The 26504-nt window shown below is 44.2% G+C and overlaps 1 protein-coding gene across 1 annotated transcript in view; it reads left to right on the forward strand.

The window, feature by feature from the left end:
- The window catches only part of MYOM3 (myomesin 3), a 310945-nt gene that overhangs the window by 216070 nt on the left and 68371 nt on the right, over positions 1-26504 (forward strand). Inside the window, exons 16-22 of the mRNA XM_073572698.1 lie at positions 11371-11492; positions 13204-13391; positions 13471-13597; positions 21059-21237; positions 21556-21670; positions 22552-22708; positions 24425-24531. Of these exons, the coding sequence (XP_073428799.1) occupies positions 11371-11492; positions 13204-13391; positions 13471-13597; positions 21059-21237; positions 21556-21670; positions 22552-22708; positions 24425-24531 (995 nt within the window). The remainder of the gene's footprint in view (positions 1-11370; positions 11493-13203; positions 13392-13470; positions 13598-21058; positions 21238-21555; positions 21671-22551; positions 22709-24424; positions 24532-26504) is intronic.

The following is a 26504-nucleotide window of genomic DNA, read 5'->3' on the forward strand; positions in this document are numbered from 1 at the left end:
CAAGAGGGGCAACCGCATCAATAGCTGATGCGAGAGTGTCATTGTAGAAAGCGGTGACACTGTCTGTGTCATGGAGTGAGGATATGGATGCCAGAATAGTCAGATGGATGGTAGAATAGTCAGAGAGCGTGTGCGTGTCTAGGTGTGCAAGGTTTCTGCGGGGGTGCTCATGTTGCTGGACATGGGTGACTGGTGAGGACAGGGATGAGAAAGTGAGTAGATGGTGGTCGGATAGAGGGAGAGGGGAGGTGGTGAAGTTAGATAGAGAGCAGAGGCGGGTGAAGACCAGGCCTAGTGTATGTCCGTCTGTGTGGGTTGCTGAGAAGGACCACTGAGCAAGTCCAAAGGATGAAGTAAGGGACAGGAGTTTGGAGGCTGTTGACTGAAGGGTATCAGTGGGGATGATGAAGTCACCCATGATGATAGTGGAGATGTCAGTGGAAAGAAAGTGAAGAAGCCATGTAGAGAATTGGTCAATAAAGGCAGTGGTCAGGCCCGGAGGATGGTATATGACGGCCACTTAAAGGTTGGAGGCAGAGTAGATTCGGACAGAGTGGACTTCAAAAGAGGGGAGGATTAGGGAGGGAAGAGGTGGAATTGGGTTAAAGGTGCAGTTAGAAGAAAGGAGAAGACCCACTCCTCCACAGTGTCTGTTGCCGGGGCGAGCAGTGTGGGTGAAATGGAGGCCGCCATAACACAGCGCAGCAGGGGAGGCAGTGTCAGAGGGTGTTAACCATGTTTCTGTGAGACCAAGGAAAGCAAGATTGCGAGAGAGAAAGAGGTCATGAATTACATGAAGTTTATTGCAGATAGAGCAGGCATTCCAAATTGCTCCAGAGAGAGGAAGCAGGGGGATGGGCGTCAAGGGCATGGGTTTTATGTTGGAAAGATTGCGGTAGTTGATATTAGATAGTGAGCAGTAGGAGGGGGAAGTAATGGGAGGTATGAGCTGTGGGGGTCCAAGATTGGGAGATATGTCGCCAGCAGTGAGGAGAGGAGAAACTGAGAAAGGGAGAGCAGGTGGGAGGAGAGTGGGCGGATTGTTTTATGTTTTATTAGGACAGAGGAGGTCAGGTGGGGAGGAAAGAGGGAAGGGTAGATGATTATTTGGTTACAAGGTACTGGGGTTGGGGGATAGAGAAGGAGAGCTAGGACTAATGGAGCAAACACTGTGAAGGCATATGTATATACTGTGTGTGTGTGTGTATATATATATATATATATATATATATATATATATGTATATATACTGGGTATATATACACTCACTGGCCACTTTATTAGGTACACCATGCTAGTAAGGGGTTGGACCCCCTTTTGCCTTCAGAACTGCCTCAATTCTTCATGGCAGAGATTCAACAAGGTGCTGGAAGCATTCCTCAGAGATTTTGGACCATATTGACATGATGGCATCACACAGTTGGCGCAGATTTGTCGGCTGCACATCCCTGATGCGAATCTCCCGTTCCACCACATCCCAAAGATGCTCTATTGGATTGAGATCTGGTGACTGAGGAGGCCATTTGAGTACAGTAAACTCATTGTCATGTTCAAGAAACCAATCTGAGATGATTCGAGCTTTATGACATGGCGCATTATCCTGCTGAAAGTAGCCATCAGATGTTGGGTACATTGTGGTCATAAAGGGATGGACATGGTCAGCAACAATACTCAGGTAGGCTGTGGCGTTGCAACGATGCTCAATTGGTACCAAGGGGCCCAAAGAGTGCCCAGAAAAAATTCCCCACACCATGACACCACCACCACCAGCCTGAGCCGTTGATACAAGGCAGGATGGATCCATGCTTTCATGTTGTTTACGCCAAATTCTGACCCTACCATCCGAATGTCGCAGCAGAAATCGAGACTCATCAGACCAGGCAACGTTTTTCCAATCTTCTACTGTCCAATTTCGATGAGCTTGTGCAAATTGTAGCCTCAGTTTCCTGTTCTTAGCTGAGAGGAGTGGTACCCAGTGTGGTCTTCTGCTGCTGTAGCCCATCTGCCTCAAAGTTCGACGCACTGTGCGTTCAGAGATGCTCTTCTGCCTACCTTGGTTGTAACGGGTGGCAATTTGAGTCACTGTTGCCTTTCTATCAGCTCGAACCAGTCTGCCCATTCTCCTCTGACCTCTGGCATCAACATGGCATTTCCGGCCACAGAACTGCCGCTCACTGGATTTTTTTTCTTTTTCGGACCATTCTCTGTAAACCCTAGAGATGGTTGTGCGTGAAAATCCCAGTAGATCAGCAGTTTCTGAAATTCTCAGACCAGCCCTTCTGGCACCAACAATCATGCCACGTTCAAAGGCACTCAAATCACCTTTCTTCCCCATACTGATGCTCGGTTTGAACTGCAGGAGATTGTCTTGACCATGTCTACATGCCTAAATGCACTGAGTTGCCGCCATGTGATTGGCTGATTAGAAATTAAGTCTTAACACACAGTTGGACAGGTGTACCTAATAAAGTGGCCAGTGAGTGTATATATATAATGTCCTCCATCCTGGTAAATATGTCTCTCATCTTGGCCCCATCCTGATTTATCTACCGCACATCCTGGTATATATGTCCCTCATCCTGGCCCTATACCCCCATCTGTGGACGTTGGGCACTCAGACCATCCTCATGGAGTCAGTTTCTAACAGACACATGCACATTTGTGGACTGCTGGAGGTCATTTTGCAGGACTCTGGCAGTGCTCCTCCTGTTCCTCCTTGCACAAAGGCTGAGGTAGCGGTCCTGCAGCTGGGTTGCTGCCCTCCTATGACCTCCTTCACGTCTCCTGGTGTACTGGCCTGTCTCCTGGTAGTTCCTCCAGCTTCTGGACACTATGCTGACATACACAGCAAACCTTCTTGCCACAGCTTGCATTGATGTGCCATCCTGGATGAGCTGCACTACCTGAGCCACTTGTATGGGTTGCAGAGTCCATCTCATGCTACCACGAGTGTGAAAGCACAACCAACATTCAAAAGTGACCAAAACATCAGCCAGAAAGCATTGGTACTGAGATGTGGTCTGTGGTCCCCACTTGCAGAACCACTCCTTTATTGAGGGTGTCTGGATAATTGCCAATAATTTCCATCTGTTGTCTACTCCATTTGCACAACAGCATGTGAAATTGATTGTCAATCAGTGTTGCTTCCTAAGTGGACAGTTTGATTTCACAGAAGTTTGATTTACTTGGAATTATATTCTGTTGGTTAAGTGTTCCCTTTATTTTTTTGAGCAGTGTGTGTGTATATATATATATATATATATATATATATATATATATATATATATATATATATACATACACACACACACACACACACACACACACACACACACACACAATGTGTGTTTGCCTCATCCTGGTATATATGTTCCCCTTCCTGGCCCTTCAGAACTTCAGCATTAAGTAAACTTGTAAGAACGCATAAAACTGGTACATTCATCCATATGGTTTTCTATTCATACCTTTGTACATTAATAAGAAAACATTTCACAGAGGATTCTAGTGCGCTAATTCTGCTAACAGAATATTTTCTTTGCAGCATTATTAGTCTAACATACCATTTTTGACATTACCATTTTTGAAAGATTCTCTGCAGAATGTCAGCATGACATAATACAAAGATAATGAATGGGCTCTTATCTGTGGACAAGAGCACAAGTGCTACTAAACTGACACAAACTCATATATATATCTATTTTTCTAAAAGGGTACTAACTACATATTCACTTATTTATTGAAATAATATTAAACTCTGTTTACCTCCCAGGATCCTCTCTCCTCCTGTATCAGTATGGGACTTGTATTGTTCGTGATTATTGTACTTGTTTTTCATTATGTATACCCCTCCTCACATGTAAAGCAGCATAGAATAATTGGTGCTATAATAATAAATAATGATAATTAATAATAATATACCATTTCACTTACAGAGTTGCTTAGGAAATATACAGTCATATGTAAAAGTTTGGGCACCCCTATTAATGTTAACCTTTTTTCTTTATAACAATTTTGTTTTTTGCAACAGGTATTTCAGTTTCATATATCTAATAACTGATGGACTCAGTTATATTTCTGGATTCAAATGAGGTTTATTGTACTAACAGAAAATGTGCAATCTGCATTTAAACAGAATTTGACCGGTGCAAAAGTATGGGCACCCTTATCATTTTCTTGATTTGAACACTCCTAACTACTTTTTACTGACTTCCTGAAGCACTAAATTGGTTTTGTAACCTCATTGAGCTTTGATCTTCATAGCCAGGTGTATCAAATCATGAGAAAAGGTATTTAAAGTGGCCACTTGCAAGTAGTTCTCCTATTTGATTCTCCTATGAAGAGTGGCATCATGGGCTCCTCAAAACAACTCTCAAATGATCTGAAAACAAAGATTATTCAACATAGCTTTTCAGGGGAAGGATACAAAAAGTTGTCTCAGAGATTTAACCTGTCAGTTTCCACTGTGAGGAACATAGTAAGGAAATGGAAGAACACAGGTACAGTTCTTGTTAAGCCCAGAAGTGGCAGGCCAAGAAAAATATCAGAAAGGCAGAGAAGAAGAATGGTGAGAACAGTCAAGGACAATCCACAGACCACCTCCAAAGAACTGCAGCATCATCTTGCTGCAGATGGTGTCACTGTGCATCGGTCAACAATACAGCGCACTTTGCACAAGGAGAAGCTGTATCGGAGAGTGATGAGAAAGAAGCCGTTTCTGCAAGCACGCCACAAACAGAGTCGCCTGAGGTATGCAAAAGCACATTTGGACAAGCCAGTTACATTTTGGAAGAAGGTCCTGTGGACTGATGAAACAAAGATTGAGTTGTTTGGTCATACAAAAAGACGTTATGCATGCGCTGTATTGTTGACCGATGCACAGTGACACCATCTGCAGCAAGATGATGCTGCAGGTCTTTGGAGGTGGTCTGTGGATTGTCCTTGACTGTTCTCACCATTCTTCTCTGCCTTTCTGATATTTTTCTTGGCCTGCCACTTCTGGGCTTAACAAGAACTGTACCTGTGTTCTTCCATTTCCTTACTATGTTCCTCACAGTGGAAACTGACAGGTTAAATCTGAGACAACTTTTTGTATCCTTCCCCTGAAAAGCTATGTTGAATAATCTTTGTTTTCAGATCATTTGAGAGTTGTTTTGAGGAGCCCATGATGCCACTCTTCATAGGAGAATCAAATAGGAGAACTACTTGCAAGTGGCCACTTTAAATACCTTTTCTCATGATTTGATACACCTGGCTATGAAGTTCAAAGCTCAATGAGGTTACAAAACCAATTTAGTGCTTCAGGAAGTCAGTAAAAAGTAGTTAGGAGTGTTCAAATCAAGAAAATGATAAGGGTGCCCATACTTTTGCACCGGTCAAATTTTGTTTAAATGCAGATTGCACATTTTCTGTTAGTACAATAAACCTCATTTGAATCCAGAAATATAACTGAGTCCATCAGTTATTAGATATATAAAACTGAAATAGCTGTTGCAAAAAACAAAATTGTTATAAAGAAAAAAGGTTAACATTAATAGGGGTGCCCAAACTTTTACATATGACTGTATATGGCCATTGGTTACTTCACCTTATTGCTGTAGGTATAGGAAGCTTGACTTAAAGAGAACCTGTCAAAAGTGTCCAGTTTTTGCTCTTATTTTATTCTTGCTGCTCCCCTGAATATATATATATATATGTGTGTATATATAATTTTTTTTTTTTTTTTTTTTTTTTTAATCCGCCATACGTTTCCAGAGGTATGAGCCTTTTAATTTTGTAGGCACTTTTATGGTCTTTACAAGGAGGAGTTGCTCACAGGATAATGATGCAGAGCTACCTGAAGATGCCCCCAGAAAATCCTGTGAGCATTGTCTCCCTTTAAGAAGCATACAAACTTGCACTAAACATAAAGGACCATATTTCTAGAACCATATTGCAGATTTAAAAAGAAAGTGGAATACTCAGGGGAGCAGCAGGAATAATAAAAGAGCAAAAATGAACCATTTTTGATCTGTTGACAGGGCCTCTTTAAGTTGGCCATACACATGAGGAAGCTAACGGCAGAACGTTCAGTTCAATTCCGGAGTCAACTAATTTTGCCAACTCCCCATAAAGAGTAATGCTTGGCTTGGTGGAACATTCATGTGTGTTCAATTGCCAGAAGGGAGAAGGCTGCTGTCAGACACATCTGGCAGTGGTTTATTTCCCCCCAGTTATTGGAGTTGATAACTCCAGCTCCCGATTCCTTCTCTCCACAGAGATTATTTGTCGGGAGTGAGTGGGGAGGCACCTATACACAACAGATGGTCAGTCCTCCAACGGGTTCGGATGACTGTGATGTGTATGGGTGCTGCTCTTATTGCCGTTGTTTTTTAAGGACCTCCTACTGTCTGACAAAGAAATATGACTTTATGATGCAATAGTAATGAGAACACCCAGATTACCTCCCATTGTACAATCAGAACTGCACGGTGTAATATCCACACGTTATGAAGAATTCAAGGTATTAAACTTTAGATATGTTTTATTCTTCGTCCTCCAGCACACAGCATAACAGTTGCATTCCCATGCTACCCAGAAGTGAAACTGAAACTTCCCTTCTCATCCCTCCTGTCTCCACCCCCCAAGTCCCATAAGTCTGGCTTGCTTAAAGAGACAGATCTAATTATTATACATTACATCATCCCCTTTTTTTTTTTTACTATAAATAACCCATATTACTGATAAATGCAACAACATGAAAACGTCCAAAGAAATCATATGTCCGTTTTGTCTTATTTGTTCAATTCCAAAACCAGAGAAACAAACAAAAAAAAAAAAACAAAACAAACAAAACTGTAGTTACACTTCTTCAATAAGCCTCGATGGAGCTCTTCTCTCTCGTGTAGGATAACGTCTGGGCTCATTGAGAGGGTTCATTATTGATGGACCAGCTACCTCTTGTTGGTCCTCTCCACCATCGGATATCAAATCTTCCACCAAAGAGAGTTCATTGTCATCATTCTGCGGTATGACTTTAAAATATGAAGAATTTCGCGTTATGGAGTGTCCATCTCGTTCAGCTGTGATCATGCTGCCTTTCCTTTTAGTAACATAATATTTTGCAGGACCATATACAGGTGAGGTCTTGTTGGTTGGTCTTTGACGTACCACCACGACATCCCCTCTTTCGATGGCACTTGACTGTGTCCTTCGCCTTCTGTCTGCATAACGTTTCATGGCTTGTTAGTTGGAGAAATCTGTGGATCTCACTGAGGAGTCACTCGGTCGGGGATGGCTGGTCACATCAGGGAGATGTATACGCAGGGTTCTGCTGAACATTAAATGAGCTGGAGCAGCATTAGTAGTGGAGTGTGGCGTATTGCGGTAATTACGCATGAATTTGTATAATGACTGTTTCAGTGGGATGTGCTCCAGACTCGCTGCCTTGATACGTTTCCCCAGAGTGCGCATAAAACGTTCCACAATTCCATTGGCTTGCGGCCAGCAAGGTGTGATTTTCCTGTGATTGAATCCCAAGTATTCAGAAAATTGTGTAAACACATGTCCATTGAATGGAGGTCCATTGTCTGTTTTAACCACTCTTGGAATACCATATGCCGAGAAAATGTCGTCCAGCTCTGGTATGACATTATTAGCAGATGTTGAAGAGATAAATGAAATGACAGGGTATTGAGAATATTCATCAATTGTTACGAGAATGTATTTGCCATTTGGCAATGGTCCATATATATCGACTGCCACTTCCTCCCAGACAGCAGTGGGTAACGGAGACATTTGTAATGGCTCTAAGTTTGATGATGGAGTGATTAATTGACAAGTAGAACAGCGTCTAATCTTTTCTTCCACCAAGTGATCCATATTTGGGAACCACACTTTTTCTCTGAGTAACTTCTTTGTGCCAACAATTCCTAAATGACCTTCATGTGCTATCTGTATGACTAAGTCTTAGGTACAACTAGTTTGGTACCTCGAAGAATGAGGTGTTCTTCAGTGACTGATAATTCCTCATGTACGTTTGAGAATAGTTTTAACTCTTTCAGATCAATCTCAGAATCAGGAAATTTTTCCTTTTGAATTTCATGCCACCTTCGATTTTGGATGATTTGTATTAGGGCACAGAGTGTCTTGTCTTTTGTTGTTTCATTTATAAATTGATCAAGAGAAAGTGCTTTTGGCACGGCATGATCTGTAACAAAACGTAGGTATTCTTCAATGGAGGAATGCACAGGTATATCATCATTAGTAGGATGTCTTGAAAGATAATCAGCCGGATTGCTGTATTTTCCAGGTTTGTGAACAATTTTATAGTTGTAGTCCTGTAGACGTAGGCCCCATCGTTCAATTCGTGCAGGCATTTTAGCTCTGGGATTTCCAAAAATTGTAAGAAGTGCTTGATGATCTGTGACAATGGTGAAGGGAGCTCCATAGAGAAATAAGTGAAAGTGTTCACATCCCCAGACAACTGCCAAGCTTTCTTTTTCAGGTTGAGAATATTTTCTTTCAGTGTTTGTTAAACTCTTACTTGCATAAGAAATGATGTGAGGATTTTGATTGTTATCATTGTACTGCGCTAGAATAGCACCCAGTACCACGGGACTGGCGTCCACAATCAGTTCAGTTCGAAGGGCTGGAACAAAATAAGCCATAGTGGTTGTCGAGCAGAGTTCATTTTTAATTGTTTCAAAAGAGGCCAGACAGTCTTGAGACCATTGAAAAATACAACTTTGTTTGGTAAGTTCCCGTAGTGGATTGCTGATTGTTGAAAAATTCGGAATATATCTAGCACAGTAACTTGCCATTCCAAGGAAAGAACGCACTTCACTGGCATCCTGTGAAATTGAGGCTGTTCTGATAGCTTCCACTTTCTTGGGGTCTGGTTGTACTCCTTTTGCCGAGAAGATGTGACCATAGAATTCTAATGAACCCTTGTCAAACTCGCACTTCTCTTTGTTTAAAGTGAGTCCAGCAGAAAGCAGACATTCGAAGATAGCATATAGAGCACAATTATGCTCAGCTTGAGTTTTACCAAAAACCAATATGTCATCACTGTAATTAAAGGCATTTGGGATGTGTTGAATGACACTCCTTATTGCATCCTGAAAAATTTCTGCTGCTGAGCAGACTCCAAAAGTCAATCTTTTGTATCTTCTGAGGCCCACATGGGTGGAAAATGTGGTCAAGTATCGGGACTCTGGACTCAGTTCTAATTGATGATATCCCTTATTGAGGTCGAGCTTTGAGAAGACGGTGGCTCCATTTAATAAATGAATAATGTCATCAATCGTAGGTGAGATATGTCTTTCCCTCTGGATAGCGGTGTTGGGCAGGCGCATGTCAACACACAGTCTCACTTGATCAGGAGTCTTTGGTTTTGGAACTACCACAAGTGGAGAGACCCACAGAGTGGGACCAGTAACAGTTTCAATAACGTCCTCATCCATGAGCAATTGGAGTTCCTTTTCTACCTTCTGTCTCAGGTGAAATGGAATACGCCTGTGAGGCTGGGCTACTGGACGAACATTGTCATCGACATGAAGGTGTACTTGAGAGTCCTTTAGTTTTCCCAAACCACTAAATAGGGAGGGAAAGCTGTTCACCATAGTTTGTACATCCATATCCGCAGGGTCAGTTATGGTATGAATAATCTGGATGAGCCCTAGCTCCAAGGCAGTGTGATAGCTGAGAAGACAGCCTCCCGATCCTTGTAATGTGTGGAAAGTGGTTTTCTGCCTGTTTTCTTTATATCTAATTTCAGCATCAAATTGTCCCATTATAGCTAGAGGTGTTTTAGATCCATAAGGAAAGATTTTAGTCTGCACTTGTTGTAAGACTGGCCTTGTTTTCAATTGTTCATATGTAGTGCCATCTATGATATCCACTGAAGCTCCTGTATCTATTGTAAAGGTAATGTCAGTGTTGCAGATTGAGAGTGTAACACAGGGAGACTGTACTGAACCAGTGACAGAGGTAGTGAACACATAGTTCTCAGTCGCAGACATTTCTTCTGTGTCCTGATTTATCACTTTTACATCTGCAGATTTTGTCATAGGCAGCGGAGGCTTGTAGTGCGCTGATTTGCAAACAGCTGCAAAATGATTCCCTTTTCCACATTTACTGCAGGTTTGTCCCATAGCTGGACATTTGTTCTGGGTGTGAGGGAAATCCTGTCCACATCTATAACATTTCTTCTATTTCTGGGCTTGTTTGTCTGGTAAATTTTTCTGTTTGAGATTATGCACATTTAATTTATCCCCATTTTCCATTACGGTACCCGGTGATGATCTGCTATTTCTATAGCACGGGCCATTTTGAGCAAATCATGTAGAGAGATATCCTGCTGCAGAGCCTTACGCCTTAGGTTATTAGATGAGCAGGTGACAATTATTTGAGTTAGGATTTCATCATCTACATCTGTAAAGGCACATCCATGTGCTAACTCTTTCAGCCGTGTGACATAAGTGTCTATGGACTCTTCTGGAAGCTGCTTGGCAATCCTGAATTTATATCTTTCATATCTGATGTTCTGTTTGGGGTTGAAATAGCCAGTGAGAGCTTTAGTGCAGTTGCTGTATGTGTCTGTTTCTGCTGCAGGTAACATACTGTATATGTCATAGACTCCTGTGCCTGCACAATGCAGGAGCAAAGCTCTCTTTCTTTTCTCCTCCTTTATGTCCATGGCTTCTAGGAAATTCTCAAATCTGTTTAGCCATTTTCTCCAGTTATGGGAGAGATTAATGACATCAGTCATATCAAATTGTGGGAATGTGTGCAAGTAGTCAGCCATGATAGAGTCTCTCAGTGGTGCTGGCGTGTGAAGCGGTAAAATATATTCCGTACTCACAGCAGTAGGTGATTATATCCCATCCTCGTCGCCAGTTGTAATATCCACACGTTATGAAGAATTCAAGGTATTAAACTGTTTTTATTCTTCGTCCTCCAGCACACAGCATAACACTTGCATTCCCATGCTACCAGAAGTGAAACTGAAACTTCCCTTCTCATCCCTCCTGTCTCCACCCCCCAAGTCCCATAAGTCTGGCTTGCTTAAAGAGACAGATCTAATTATTATACATTACACACGGTATTAAGGACTCAAGGGGACCGAGTCTAGCAATGAGCTCCTACAAATGGCTGGTGCTCTCCTGAGGCACCAAGGGGATACCTAGGAACTAGATTGCATTAACTTATTTGTTCTTTTTCTGTATATACACTTTAATGTTACTGAATGGGTCTATCCAATGGTTTATTTGGGGGAAACATCATATTAAGGAGTAAAATCCTACATTAGATTGACCACAGAAAATGTATTTGTAGATCTATTTTGTAAAACAACATTTCTATAAACTTTAATCTGTTAACAATTGTATGCAGGTTTACTGTGCCTCAGTTACAAACTGGAAAAGACTATGAGTTCTCTGTGAAAGCAGTAAATGAAGCTGGGCTTAGTGAAAGATCACCCATATCTGACCCACTGAATGTAAATGAGGCAATTTGTAAGTAACAGACCATTCAATGCTGTGTACGTGCTGTGAAGTTCTCCATATTCCCTGAGCTTGAGGCTCCCTTCGCCCACCAAACATTAATTGACAGCATTTCCCTAATCAGTGTAAGGCCTCATTCAGACATCAGTCATCATTTTTCCAATAAGCAAAACATGGTCCAAGTCTCAGCAGTGTTTTTGATCCGATTTTCATCAGGTAGGTCAATGGGTCTGACTTCTATCTGTGAAAAACACGGATAGAACTCACACTCGAAAAATTGACATATAAATTGACACTCAGGGACAGAGATGCCAATCAGCATGAAAAAGAGGACTCGGGGTCATTGTTCCTGCAAACCTTGTGATGCATTGTCTGCTTTAACCCCTTCACGACACATGACGCACATTTACGTCATATATCATGTCCCTGACTTTGATGCAGGCTGAAAAAATTTAAAAAAAAAACTGTGAAATTTACCTTTTTTCCAATTTTAATGCACTTGGAATTTTTTTCCTGCTTTCCAGTGTATCACACTTTAAAATGAATGGTGTCATTCAAAAGTACAACTTGTACTACAAAAAAACAAGTCCTCATGTAGATGGAAAAATAAAAATGTACGGCTTTTGGAAGAAGGGTAGGAAAAAATGTAAAAATCGAAAATCGCGGAGAGGTGGAGGGATTGATGGCATGCTAAGTCAAAAGTTTGGTTTGGCCACACCTGTTCATGCAGTGGTTTTTATTGTTATTATTGGAATGTGCACATTGTAGATTCAGAATGAAGGCAGCAAAATTTTGGAAACAAGGAGTAAAGAGACAAGCATAAAACAAAGCAGAATGTGTGTTAAACTTTTTATTCCTTTACACTGATGATAGCTTTAAACCCTCTGGCTTTGTTTCAAGCAGCTTCATTAGGTAGTTGCGCCAGGTTCATATTGCGTTAAGGCAGCCCGTTCAATGCATAGCGTTGACGGGTTGCGTTAACGCTATAGCATAACGCGATCGCATTAAGCTATACCGCTAGCGCAGATGCTTCATCTGCGCTAGCTGTAAGGGACCCTCAGACACTGCAGCCTGCATCCGAGGGTCCATCACAGAATGACAGCACATCGCTAGCGCATGCCGATTATGGCATGCGTTAGCGATGCGCCTGATAATAGGGGTTAATGGCAGCGTTAACGGGCTGCGTTACACCGCGTTATGGGCTGCCATAATGCAGTATGAACCCAGCTTTTGGTTCCTGTAATCACATTCCAAAAGTTTTAATGGATCTCCCAGAGGAGCTGAGAATTTGTTGGCTGCTTTGCCTTCACTATGTGGTCAAACTCATCAGAACAAAAGGAGTATACTTTGTGGAATCTAACGTTTAACACATATTGCGATTTATTTCATACATGTTCCCTTAGTCCTTGTTTCCATATATGTTCCTTTGTGGTTTTGCTAACTTCTTTCTGACGCTATAATGTTCTCGTTCTAATAAGAACAAGGGATACCATTGCAAAAGCCTTCTATGCTACCTTATGTAATGGCTGAAATAGAGAACAGAGATAGTGAAGTTGGAGATACTTAGTTTTGAATTATTTTTATTTACAAAACCTACTCAACTTTTGCCCTATAATCATATACTACCTTCAGATAGGAGTTCTGGTAAATATGTTTTGAGTTGTGTAGCTCATTTAACAATTACAATTTGTAAACCAACTACCTTAAATCTATAACTTCATAGACTGTCCATCGGCTCCCTTTGATTTTACCCTCTTGAGTTGTGGGAAAGATGAAATGACAATAAGTTGGAATGCTCCAAAATTCACAGCAGGGAGAGAAGTTCTGGGATATTTTCTTGATCTACATGATTCTGAGGATGTTTCTTGGAAAGACGTCAATAATGAACCAATTCCGAATACCATGTATAAGGTACCATTTACTGTCTGTACAGTATGTGTGACCTATTGTTCACCTTTGTGTTATTATAATATATGTATTTTCACACAAGGTAACAGGTCTCACTGAAGGACATTTCTATGAGTTCCGTGCTAGAGCTCTGAATTCAGCGGGTGTTGGAAAGTTGTCTGAGCCAAGTGACCTTTTTAAGTGCGAGGAATGGACAATGCCTGAGCCAGGTAATACTATAGAGAACAAACTGAATCTTTGTGCTTTACTTATAGTCACTTATCCAATGAAATTGAGTTTCCTTTCATTCAAAAATCAGTGAGTCAATGGTGAACAAAGCCAAAAATAGTGCAGCCTTTATTCCCTGGTGCTCCTAGCTGCCAAACTTTAAATCATGTTTGAAGAGATAGTGTAAAGTGGCTGAGAGCGGTAGTCGTGACCGAGGTGCTGTCCGATTATGCTCTGACACTGTACAAGAAAACAGTGTCCAGCAGGGGTGAACCTAGCCTCTCTGCTGCCTGAGGCGAGCAGCAAAATGACGCCCCACCCCACACAAAGTAAATTTTTATATCTATATGTAAAACTGAGTACAATAGTGGACATTTTGATTTAGATAAATAGAAAAAAAGGTGTCCAAACACAAGGATGTCAGCGCCATCACACGCACATACAAGAACAACACAGAAGTATCCAGAACAAGGGCCATTAATGGCAATGGTAGGCCTGGCACAGGGCTGGACTGCCGGACTGGGACAAAAATGCACCTTTGCCACACAAATCCCACCAGCCCACAAACTATAACAATCATCAGCCCCAATCAGTGAATTTTTGCTATACTTTGTCGTCCCCTCAACACTCTCTTAAAGGAGTTACTTGAAGAGCCACATGTGAATGGCGCCAGAGTGCGTATGATTGACCACAGCTTCATTTACATGGTGCTCTTCAAAGCTATGTTTCCCAGGATCATGTAGGTCCCTGCAGTCAGATCCACAACAAACAGAAAGTCATCCCCTATCCCCACATAATGCTCCATACAGTATTATGTGCCCCATATATTACTGCTTTCAGTATTATGGGCCCCAGATAATGCTCCATACAGTATATTGGGCCCCATATATTACTTCATACAGCATAATGAGCCCCATATATTACTTCATACAGCATAGTGGGCCCCATATATTACTTCATACAGTATAATGGGCACTATATATTACTTAATACAGCATAATGGGCCCCATATAATTCTTCTCACCATACCCCGCTGCTCTGGTCTCCTCAGTGTATTCTGATCCTCTGCACTGCTTGGCACAGGGACATCATTAGCTTTATGTATATAATTGTCCACTTGGACTGATAGTAATAGTGATTTGTTAGTACCCTGTTGTCTGGGGCTGGCCCATTTTATGGGGGTGCTCAGGGCATACGATTATACACCAGTAAAAAGTATGAAAGGCTCAATGTGACTAATGCCACCAAGTTTCCTAACCCTCTTATTCTATCGGTATTGTGGGCACACTGACTGGTACTGAGGAAAAGAAAGAAAGAACAGAGAGAGAGAAAAAAGAAAACAGGGAGAGAAAGAAAGAATGAAGAGAAAGAAAGAAAGAGGGGAAAGAAAGAACACAGAGAGAAAGAAAGAAACAGAGAGAGAAAGAAAGGGGAATGAAAAAAAGAACAGCGAGAGAAAGAAAGAGGGGACAGAAAAAAAGAACAGAGAAAAAAAGAAAGAGGGGAATGAAAGACAGAACAGAGAGGGAGAGAAAAAGAAAGAGGGGAAAGAAAGAACAGAGAGAGAAAGAAAGAGAGGGGAAAGAATAAAACAACAGATAAAGAAAGAAAGAGAACAGAGAGAGAAAGAAAGAGGTGACAGAAAAAAGAACAGAGAGGGAGAGAGAAAGAAAGAGGGGAAAGAAAGAACAGAGAGGGAAAGAAAGAGGGGAATAAAGAACAGAGAGAGAAAGAAAGAGAAATAAAGAAAGAAGACAGAGAGAGAAAGAACAGAGAGAGAGAAAGAAAGAATAGAAAGAAAGAGAACAGAAAGAAAGAAAGAACAGAGAGAAAGAAAGGAAAAACAGAGAGAGAACAGAGAGATAAATAAAGATTAGATAGAGAAAGAAAGAAAGAAAGATTACAGAGAGAAAGAAAGAGGGGAAAGAAAGAGAAAGAACAGGGCAAAAGAAAGAACAGAGAGAAAGAGGGGAAAGAAAGAAAGAATAGAGAGAGAAGGAAAGAAAGAACAGAGAGAAAGAAAAAAGAAACAGAGAAATAAAGAAAGAGTGAACAGAAAAAAAGAACAGAGAGAGAAAAAAGAAAGAGGAGAAAGAAATAACAGAGAGGGAGAGAGAAAGAGAGGGAAATAAATAAAAAACAGAGAAAGAAAGAGGGGAAAGAAAGAACAGAAAGAGAGAAAGCAATAGGGGAAAGAAAGAAAGAACAGATAAAGAGGAAAAAAGATGGGAAAGAACAGAGAGAAAAATAACAGAGAAAGAGAGGAAAGAAAGAAAGAATGAGGGGAAAGAAAGAGAACAGAGCGAGAGAAAGGAAGAACAGAGAAAGAAAAAGCAGAGAGAAAAAGAAAGATTAGAGAGAGAAAGAAAGAGGGGAAAGAAGAGAGAGAAAGAAAAAAAGAAAGATTAGAGATGTCACGATCCATGCAGGATTGTGACAGATAAAAGCACATGTAACCTTTTTTTTCTTTAAGCTGGTTGCTTAAAGTTAGTTTTGCCCCCGGTCATTAGGGTCATTACACAGTGGTGTCTTTAGTTCTAGCTTTGCCCCCGGTGGTGGCTAGTATTATTACACGGGAATCACTAGCAGGTGTGATTGCTCTGGCTCCTGCCTATAAAGGAGAGTCAGGTGGTCTCACTCACTGTTGGTGACATTGGTCATTTCCAACCATCCTTGGTGGAGGAAGGAGCTAGAGAAGAGTTCCTTGCAGCTCAGTCAGAGTCCTGGTGTGGAAGGAGCAACAGTGAGGAGTTCCTTGCAGCTCTGACAAAGCTTTCATGAAGTAACAGCTATTCAGGAGGAAAGCTGCACTCAGGTGCTGGACTCTGTTGCTGGGAGCAATAGCAACAGAGCAAAGCTAAGTGGTTTTTCCCTGTTTATAACTCTCCTTATGTGTGTTTTAGTGCAGTGATGGGATTAGTTTCTGCACCGTCCAATTCATTAGAAAGGGATAGGTGCTGGGCGAGCTAGGGTTTTTAGGTATCCTGCTCGTCACCAGGTGCGGAACCTGCCTAGGGACCGTCAGGAGTGTAGAGACACTGACTCAGGGGAGTGCAGGAGGTCTCCACGTATCGGTTTCCCTGGTGTTTCCCTTATCTCTGTAAATTCGCCCTGCTGGAGGCGGTGTATCCAGATACATGTGTAACTATTTAAATTCGCCTGCTGGAGGCAGTGTATCCGGCTGCACGTTTCATTGTTTAAATTCGACCTACTTTAGGCGGTGTATCCAGGGTCATGGGTGTCATAGAAATTCGCCCTGCTGGAGGAGGAGTATCCAGTCACACGTGACATTACAAGAGAGAGAAAGAAAGGAGAGAGAAGGAAATATTCTATAAAGATACTATAGCAGCCCGGCTCCCATTGTAGTGCCCACCTGATGCTCCTGATCCAGGACATATCATGATCCGCTCACATGGCCGGCGGTGATGGATCTGAAGCATTCCCCAAAGTGCCTCCATGGTTCCGTCACAATCTCTTCCTGAAATTACCTCATTTCCGGTCAGCTTCTAGCACGTCATTTCCGGTGGAACGTCATGTGCGAATTTTAAAGTGCTCCTCGGGCCTCCGCCATGTACTCCTGTGTCCGCGGGAAAAGTAAGCTCCCGGCTGGGGCAGACTCTCTCTCAAAATTGGGACTGTCCCGCTGGGAGGTATGGATGCTCCCCACCATACACCTTGTAGACGTATGGCTCCGCACACCTCATACACACACGGTTCCACTTTTTATGCCTCGTACACACACGACTCCGCTCTGGACACCTCGCACACACACGGCTCCACTCAGTACACACATGGCTCCACTCCGTAAAACTCATACACATGCGGCTCTGCTCCGTACACCTTTTACACACGTGGCCACGCTCTGTACACCTTGTATACACATGGCTCCACTCCGTAAAACTCATACACATGCGGCTCTGCTCCGTACACCTTTTACACACGTGGCCACGCTCTGTACACCTTGTACACACATGGCTCCGTACACACATGGTTCTGCTCCATACACACGCGGCTCTGCTCCGCACACACACGGCTCAGCTCCGTACACTTCGTACACACAGGGCTCCGTTTTGTACGCCCCATACACACACAGCTCCACTCCGTACAACCCCTACACATGAGGCTCCGCTCCGTACACCTGGTACACACACGGCTCCGCTCCGTACATCCTGTACACACGCGGCTCCACTCTGTACACCCAGTACACACGCTGCTCCACTCCATACACCTCGTACACATGAGGCTCCACTCTGTACACCTCGCACACACGGCTCCACTCAGTACACACATGACTCCTCTCTGTAAACCTCGCACACATGCGGCTCTGCTTCGTACACCTTTTACACATGTGGCCACGCTCTGTACACCTTGTACACACATGGCTCCACTCCGTAAACCTTGTACACATGCGGCTTTGCTCCATACACCTTGTACACACGCAGCTCCACTCTGTACACACACGGCTCCGCTCCGTACACCCTGTACACACACTGCTCCTCACACACACGGCTCCGCTCTGTACACCTCGCACACACACGTGTTGTGAATTCGCTTTCTGGCCTACCTCTGGTTACTAGTGAAGGTAGTGGAGCTTGTTATATTGATAGAGGGGTCGCGAGTTCTCTTCCTGGCCTCCCTCTGGTGGTTACTGGAGGTAATGGAGCTGATCTAATTAACAGAGGCCTGCCACCTGATAATGAGGAGGATGACTGGAGATCTGGAACTTCTGACTGGATTTAAGACAGCCGACTCCCTCTATCCCTGCTGGTGATTTTTTTCCTGCCTCCTGAGGGCTTAGTTTCCAGCTCAGTCCCTGCATGCTCAAGCTTAGTGTTCTTTTGCTATTGTTCGCATTTGATTTGGTTTTGTCTATTTCAGTTTTGTGTGGTCAGCCAGCCCCGGCTGGGGCTGAGCTGAATATCCATCCTTATGTTACTGTTTGTGGAGCCAGTTTGTTTTTGTCCCTTATTAGATTGGCCTCTTTTTGCTCTGCTTTCAGAATATACCAGAGTGCTGATACAGTGGGCGAAGTCTAGTGACTTCAGTATTTTTTCTATCAGACGTGTTGGGCATTTTTTGCAGGGTTTTTTGCGTGATTGCAGACAGTCTTTCCTTTCCTGTCCTGTCTAGTTAGTGTGGGCCCCATCATTTGCTCAGTCTATTTTCCTACCTGCGTTTGTGTTTTCATCTTGTCTCACCGACAATATATGTTTGGGGGCTATCTATTCCTTTGGGGTCTGCTCTGGGGCAGTTTAGATTACCCCTTTCTTGCTTTAGGCTTATTTAGTTCTCCGGCTGTGTCGAGGCGTCTAGAATCATCGTAGGTATGCTCCACGGCTACTGCTAGTTGTGTGGATAGGATCAGGGGTCTGCAATCCGCTTAGTTACCAACCTCTCTGGTTTTCTGTTGCTTAGCTTGGTCTTGCTTTCCTCCTCAGTGACCCAATCATAACACACACGGCTCCACTCCGTAAGCCTCATACATATGCGGCTTTGCTCCGTACACCTCGCACACACGCGGCTCCACTCCGTACACACACGGCTCCGCTCCGTACACATGCTGCTCCGCTCCTTACACACGCGGCTCTGGTCTGTACACCTCGCACACACACGGCTCCACTCCGTAAACCTCATACACACATGTGGCTCTGCTTTGTACACCTTTTACACACATGGCCACACTCTGTACACCTTGTACACACATAGCTCCACTTAGTAAACCTTGTACACATGCGGCTTTTCTCCGTACACCTTGCACACACGCAGTTCCGCTCCATACACACACGACTCCACTCCGTACACATACGGCTCTGTTCCACTCCATACACACATGGCTCAGCTCCGTAAACTTCATACACACAGGGCTCCGTACACCTCGCACATGCACGGCTCCTCTCCGTACACCTCGCACACGCGTGGCTCCTCTCCGTACACCTCGCACACGCGTGGCTCCTCTCCGTACACCTCGCACACGTGTGGCTCCTCTCCGTACACCTCGCACACGTGTGGCTCCTCTCCGTACACCTCGCACACGTGTGGCTCCTCTCCGTACACCTCGCACACGCGTGGCTCCTCTCCGTACACCTCGCACACGCACGGCTCCTCTCCGTACACCTCGCACACGCACGGCTCCTCTCCGTACACCTCGCACACGCACGGCTCCTCTCCGTACACCTCGCACACGCACGGCTCCTCTCCGTACACCTCGCACACGCACGGCTCCTCTCCGTACACCTCGCACACGCACGGCTCCTCTCCGTACACCTCGCACACGCACGGCTCCGCTCCGTACACCTCGCACACGTGCGGCTCCGCTCTGTACAACTTGTACACACATGGCTCTGCTCCGTACACCTCGCACACACATGGCTCTGCTCCGTACACCTCGCATACGTGCGGCTCTGCTCCATACACCTCATACACACGGCTCCGCTCCATACACCTCACACACACATGGCTCTGCTCCGTACACCTCGCACACACGGCCCCGCTCCGTACACCTCGCACACACATGGCTCTGCACCATACACCTCGCACACATGTGGCTCTGCTACATCCACCCTGTAAAAGCCCCTGAACCCACACATAAAACTTCCCTTATTCAGCACGCAGCACAGCAGAGTTTTGCATAGTACACTGAGGCCCCTGATCATGTGACCTCGACTCCTCCCCTCCTGTGACCTCATCACAGGTCCTGTGGTAGAGAAGATAGCAGAGCAGTGATGGAGATGATCGATAGACCGACGGCTGATAAGCACAGGACCTGTGATGAGGTCACAGAAGGGGAGTAGACAGGGGTCACATGATCAGGGAGCCCTGACTCCTTCCCTCCTGTGACCTCATCAATTACAAGGCTCTGCACGCTAGCACGCTACCGCAGCACCAGCATGAAGAGGGCGATGCTAAATTGTAGGTGCTGGCTGCATGGCACGTTATCTGACTGACTGCAGGGGGCGGCGCCGCGCTTCCACCCCCTCTGTTCAGGGACTGAGCTGACGGCTCAAATTGCCCCATTATCGATGCGGCCCTGGTGTCCAGGTCCCAGTGTGCTTTTAGGTGTGGGATGCATCACACTCAATTGTAATCCACAGGCCATCTCTTTCTCCAGGCCTCCATCTTCAGGAGGTGCCGTACACAACTCAGAGAACACCAAGTTTATTGCAATAAGCAAACATTTACTAGTCAGTTCAAGTTCATCAAATTGTAACACGTGGGATTGGGCACAGGACTTCTGCACTTCCTTAGCACAACACATCTTCAGTCCTACCTACCATTCATTTCTCCTTGAGCATCCCTTCACCCACTGGCCCTATTAGCCCCAGGGATCTCCGTCAGTGCATTCGCGAACCTTTGGATCCGGGCGTGACAGAAGAATCTCTTCGGGATACAGTATGGCGTCCCACTGCCTCAAATGGTTGACACATGCTGGCCCTACTTGGAAAACTTGTGTGTTTCTATTTAAGGTCCACCATATGATGTCAGATGCCGAGAGGTGAGAGATAACACCTTGATGCTCCATTGGACAAGCCCCTTATACACAGGCAGCAGCTCAATCACTGGTTACTTAGTAGAGGCTTCTGAAGAAGGTTCTGGAGACTGGAAGAGGATTAATGAGGATCCCATACCTGACACACATATGAGGGTACAATTTGTATTAATGGAGTTCATTTTAGTAGTGTGTAACATGACTTTTGAACACTGCCTCAAAGTTTACATACGGTACAGAATTAATCTTCATCACCAAGTTTGTTGACTGTTTCCAGGGACAACACTCTAGGGACAACCAGTTCTAGCTTATAATTAAGATTGTTACACTGGACTTCTGCAATATCAGTAACAAAATATGCTTATAAAGTTACTCCACTTTTTCTATTCTGAAAGTTATGTCCATAAGCTGTAAATTGATACATAAATCAAATCAATAAGATGTATATGTGACTTCAGGTATCTTTTTTTTTAGATCTCTGATTTGGAAACAGATAAGCGTTACCAGTTCCGTGTTCTTGCTGTTAACACCTCTGGTCCTGGCGCTGCATCCACACCTTGTGATCCTGTGGTTCCTGTAACAAAGCCAGGTTTGGAAGGTTTTATGGAAGTCAATGTACTGTTCCATTGAAAACCAGAACACACAGTGGGCCTTTCAATTATTTGCACACTATCACGATTCAGTAGTCTGCAGTCACTCCATGTGTTTTTTTTTTTCTCAGCCCCAAAAAACCCTTTATTAGCTAAATATGTAGTTATTTAGTTATGAGAAAGGCGCAAATGTTCTTACTTGGTGGTGTCCTAGGGTAGTAAAGCCCACGATGTATTTATATTTTAAATTTTTCTAAATAGAGCTAATTATTGTAATAATACAGTGCCTTGCAAAAGTATTCAGCCCCCTGGAACTTTTCAACCTTTTCCCACATATTATGCTTCAAACATAAAGATGCAAAATGTAAAGAATTTCAGTCTCTCGATGTACAAAACTGATAGAGACATCCTCCAAGTGACTTGCAGCTGTAATCGCAGCAAAAGGTGGCGCAACAAAGTATTAAGTTAAAGGGGCCGAATAATATTGCACGCCCCACTTTTCAGTTTTTGACTTTCCACAAAAATTTAAAATAACCAATAAATTTCGTTCAACTTCACAATTGTGTCCCACTTGTTGTTGATTCTTCACCAAAAATTTACATTTGGTATCTTTATGTTTGAAGCCTGATATGTGGGAAAAGGTTGAAAAGTTCCAGGGGGCCGAATACTTTTGCAAGGCACTGTATGTTTTCAAATGAATTTGAGCTCAATTTTCTCCTATTGGGCGCCCTGTATTCCTTTATACAGCCACAAAGTAAAATTATATTTCATCATTCAACTCAACACCTTTATTTGGCCAGGACCAATATATACCAATATATATCTATGTCATTATCTGTTGGCTCATTATATTGCATTTAAATGTATTTGAAACCTCCAGGCACAAATGAAATTGAAGTTGGCGTTGATGATGAAGGATTTATATACCTTTCCTTTGAGAATCCAGAGCCAGTTGATTCCCCAGAGTTTGACTGGTCTAAAGAGTACAAGGGGGCTCCAGATCCAGAGAGAACAGACATTTCCACAGAAGGAAACAAGTAAATAGCTATATTAATACAAGAACTGGGTCATCTATTGTTCTAACAATCCTGTTGTACGTTATTTTTATTGATATTATTAACAGAAAACGTAAACTTTTAATATATATCTAATATATAAAGCTCAATGTGGGTGGGTGTGTGTGTATGTATGTATGTCCGGGATTGGCATCCGCACCGTCGCAGCTACGGCCACAAAATTTGGCACATTCACACGTCTGGACCCCGAGAGCGTCATAGGCTATGTTGTGAGGCAAAATTTTAACCCTGCGCGTTCCAATTCACCAAACGATTTTGCCCCTATCTACATAATGGGGAATGTGTATGTATTGGCATCTGCACCGTCGTAGCTACAGCCACAAAATTTTGCACAGTCACACGTCTGGATCCCGAGAGCGTCATAGGCTATGTTGTGAGGCAAAATTTTAACCCCGTGTGTTCCAATTCACCAAACAATTTTGCCCCTATCTACATAATGGGGAAAAAGTGTATGTATTGGCACCTGCACTGTCGTAGCTACAGCCACAAAATTTTGCACAGTCACACGTCTGGACCCCGAGAGCGTCATAGGCTATGTTGTGAGGCAAAATTTTAACCCGGCGCGTTCCAATTCACCAAACAATTTTGCCCCTATCTACATAATGGGGGAAAAAGTGAAAGGAAAAGTGTTGGAGGCAAATTGACAGCTGCCAGATGTGAACAAGGGGGACTTAAAGAATGAGAGTAATGGCAACAAAGAGTATATACCGTACAGTTGCTAAAATGCGCCCTACCACGTGCTTCAACACATATACCACCCTCAGCACCCATTTCACCACACATACACCAACCTTGCCACATAAAATTCATAACACAAAAGTCGCCACTCAAAACTCGCCACGCTGTCCCAGAGCTGTTTAAAAGATGAAAAATGAGCTGTGATTGGTTGCTATCAGCAACAGTTTTCTTTGTAGACAGTTGTGGTAACTGAGGCCTATTATTCTTATAATTTCTATGGTGTTATCGTCCTTCTGTAAAGCTGGAAATAACACAATTTATTACCGTGCCAACACAGACCACCCTCTGACACAGACTGCAGGGGGAGCCCGGTATCACACAGGATAGGATTAGATACACGGCTCAGAAGTCAGTATCACACAGGATAGGATTAGATACACAGCTCAGCAGTCAGTATCACATGGGATAGGATTAGATACACAGCTCAGCAGTCAGTATCACACAGGATAGGAATAGATACACGGCTCAGCAGAGAGTATCACACAGGATAGTATTAGATACGCAGCTCAGCACACAGTATCACACAGAATAGTATTAGATACACGGCTCAGCAGACAGTATCACACAGAATAGGATTAGATACACGGCTCAGCAGTCAGTATCACACAGGATAGGATTAGATACACGGCTCAGCAGACAGTATCACACAGAATAGGATTAGATACACAGCTCAGCAGTCAGTATCACACAGGAGAGGATTAGATACACGGCTCAGCAGACAGTATCACACAGAATAGGATTAGATACACGGCTCAGCAGTCAGTATCACACAGGATAGGATTAGATGCATGGTTTATATGTGCAATATAATCATTATAATTTGTTATAACTAACCACAGTTGGTTACTATGCCCAGGCAACGCCGGGCTCTTCAGCTAGTATATATTTAAAATGCAATGTTTAAGGAATGAGGGTCCTAATGATGTTCTTCTTTGAAAGGTCCAAAGTAATCCTGAAAAAGCCATCTGACGAAGATATCGGCACCTATTCTGTGGAAGTTTCCAATACTGATGGAGTATCTGCTAGTCACACATTAACAAAGGAGGGTAGGGAATGTTTTTCATGGCATGCAACTAGTTCTAAAGCTCGCCATGCCAACTGATGCCCCCACCAACCTCTATAACATGTTTGTTCTAAGAAAATAAGATGTTTGCCAATTTAAAAGCTACTATTGTGGGCAAAGATATTAAAGGTCACCTGTCACGTCAAACAACGCAATTAACCTGCAGATGTGGGGTTAATCTGCATGTTAATACCGTTCTGAACCTGCCCAGGGTCGGCACTTTGACCTCTGCTGCTGGGAGGAAATGAAGCTTATTCCTCCTGTGACGACTCCTGGAGTGGACCCTCTGGGTAGTGACACCAACCCTCCCAGGGCGAGCTGACCTAGTAAAGACCACCCCCTATACAGGGAGTGTCAGGGGCAAGCCCCAGGGGGTGAGGCACCACGACTGCTGGCACCAGGCGGCCGGCTCACAGGAGACACGAGTGGGTGAGTGTGTCTGCAGGAACGTGTGAAGCGTGGACACGGGAACACGTGGTATACAGAGACTTCGTTCGTCCGGGTGTGAGTGAAGCAGGATGCGTGCGAGGAGCACGTCAGAGCACTGAGTCAGGCAGCAGGTGTGCCAGAAGGTGTAACAGAGTACAGGAGCAGGGTGTGTGCCAGAGGGCACAACTGAGCATAAGACAGAGCGCAGGATTGGTACGTGTGCCAGGAGGCACAACAGAGTAAGAGACTGAGTACAGGATCAGAGCATGTGCCAGGAGGCACAACAGAGTATGAGACAAAGCACAGGGTCCGAGTGTGTGCCAGGAGGCACAACTGAGTATAAGACAGAGCACGGAATCAGAGTGTGTGCCAGGAGGCACAACTGAGTATAAGACAGAGCACGGAATCAGAGTGTGTGCCAGGAGGCACAACTGAGTATAAGACAGAGCACGGAATCAGAGTGTGTGCCAGGAGGCACAACTGAGGATGAGACAGAGTACAGGGTCAGAGCATGTGCCAGGAGGCACAACCAAGTACGAGACAGAGCACAGGGTCCGAGTGTGTGCCAGGAGGCACAACTGAGTATAAGACAGAGCACAGGGTCAGAGCGTGTGCCAGGAAGCACAACCGAGTACAAAGCAGGTGCAGATTCAGAGCGTGTGCCAAGAGGCACAACAGAGTGCAAGGCAGGGGACCTGAATACAGCGCACAGCCAGGCAGGGACACGGCAGACCAAGCCAGGAAGCACAACAATAATCAGGCACCTCCACTAGGCGGAGGTCGTCTGATATAGCACATGACTACTACTGGTTCCGGGTCAGGACCTAGCCAGAAAGCACATGACCACTACAGGTTCCGGGTCAGATCCTCCATTACCATAGAGAGGATCGAGCCCTATACAGCACTGACAGGAACGCGCAAGCGTGACATGTAGGAGGAGACCCGGGGACGAGAGCTGCGCGTGCGCACCCGACGGGACCCCCGGAGTGACCGCGGCTCCGGAAGAGATGACGTCGGGACCGAGGTCCCGCCCCCAGGTGAGCACGGTGTGACAGTACCCCCCCTTTACGCCCCCTCTTTCTAAAACTGGAGAGGAACTTAGACAAAATCTGGGGTGCGTGGATATTCTCCCTGGGTTCCCATGACCTCTCCTCGGGGCCAAAACCCTTCCAATCGACCAAGAACATGGTTCTCCCTGTAACCGTCTTCATGGCCAAAATGTCATTCACCTCAAACTCATCCCCCAAGCCAACAGGCTGGGGTGTGTGGCCTGGAGAAGGATGAAATCGGTTAAGAACCACAGGTTTTAGGAGAGACACATGGAAGGAATTGGGAATATGGAGTGAAGGAGGCAGCTTCAATTTGTAAGCAACATCATTAATCCGCCTGAGGACCTCAAAAGTACCAATGTAACGGGGACCCAGTTTGTAAGATGGTACCTTAAGGCGGACGTATTTGGTGGAGAGCCACACCTTGTCACCAGGGAGAAATGGAGGAACGTCCAGGCGCCTCTTGTTAGCGTGTAAT

The sequence above is a fragment of the Dendrobates tinctorius genome, unplaced genomic scaffold (assembly GCF_039654945.1).
Source record: "Dendrobates tinctorius isolate UK_male_01 unplaced genomic scaffold, ASM3965494v1 ptg000007l, whole genome shotgun sequence".
NCBI lineage: Eukaryota > Metazoa > Chordata > Amphibia > Anura > Dendrobatidae > Dendrobates > Dendrobates tinctorius.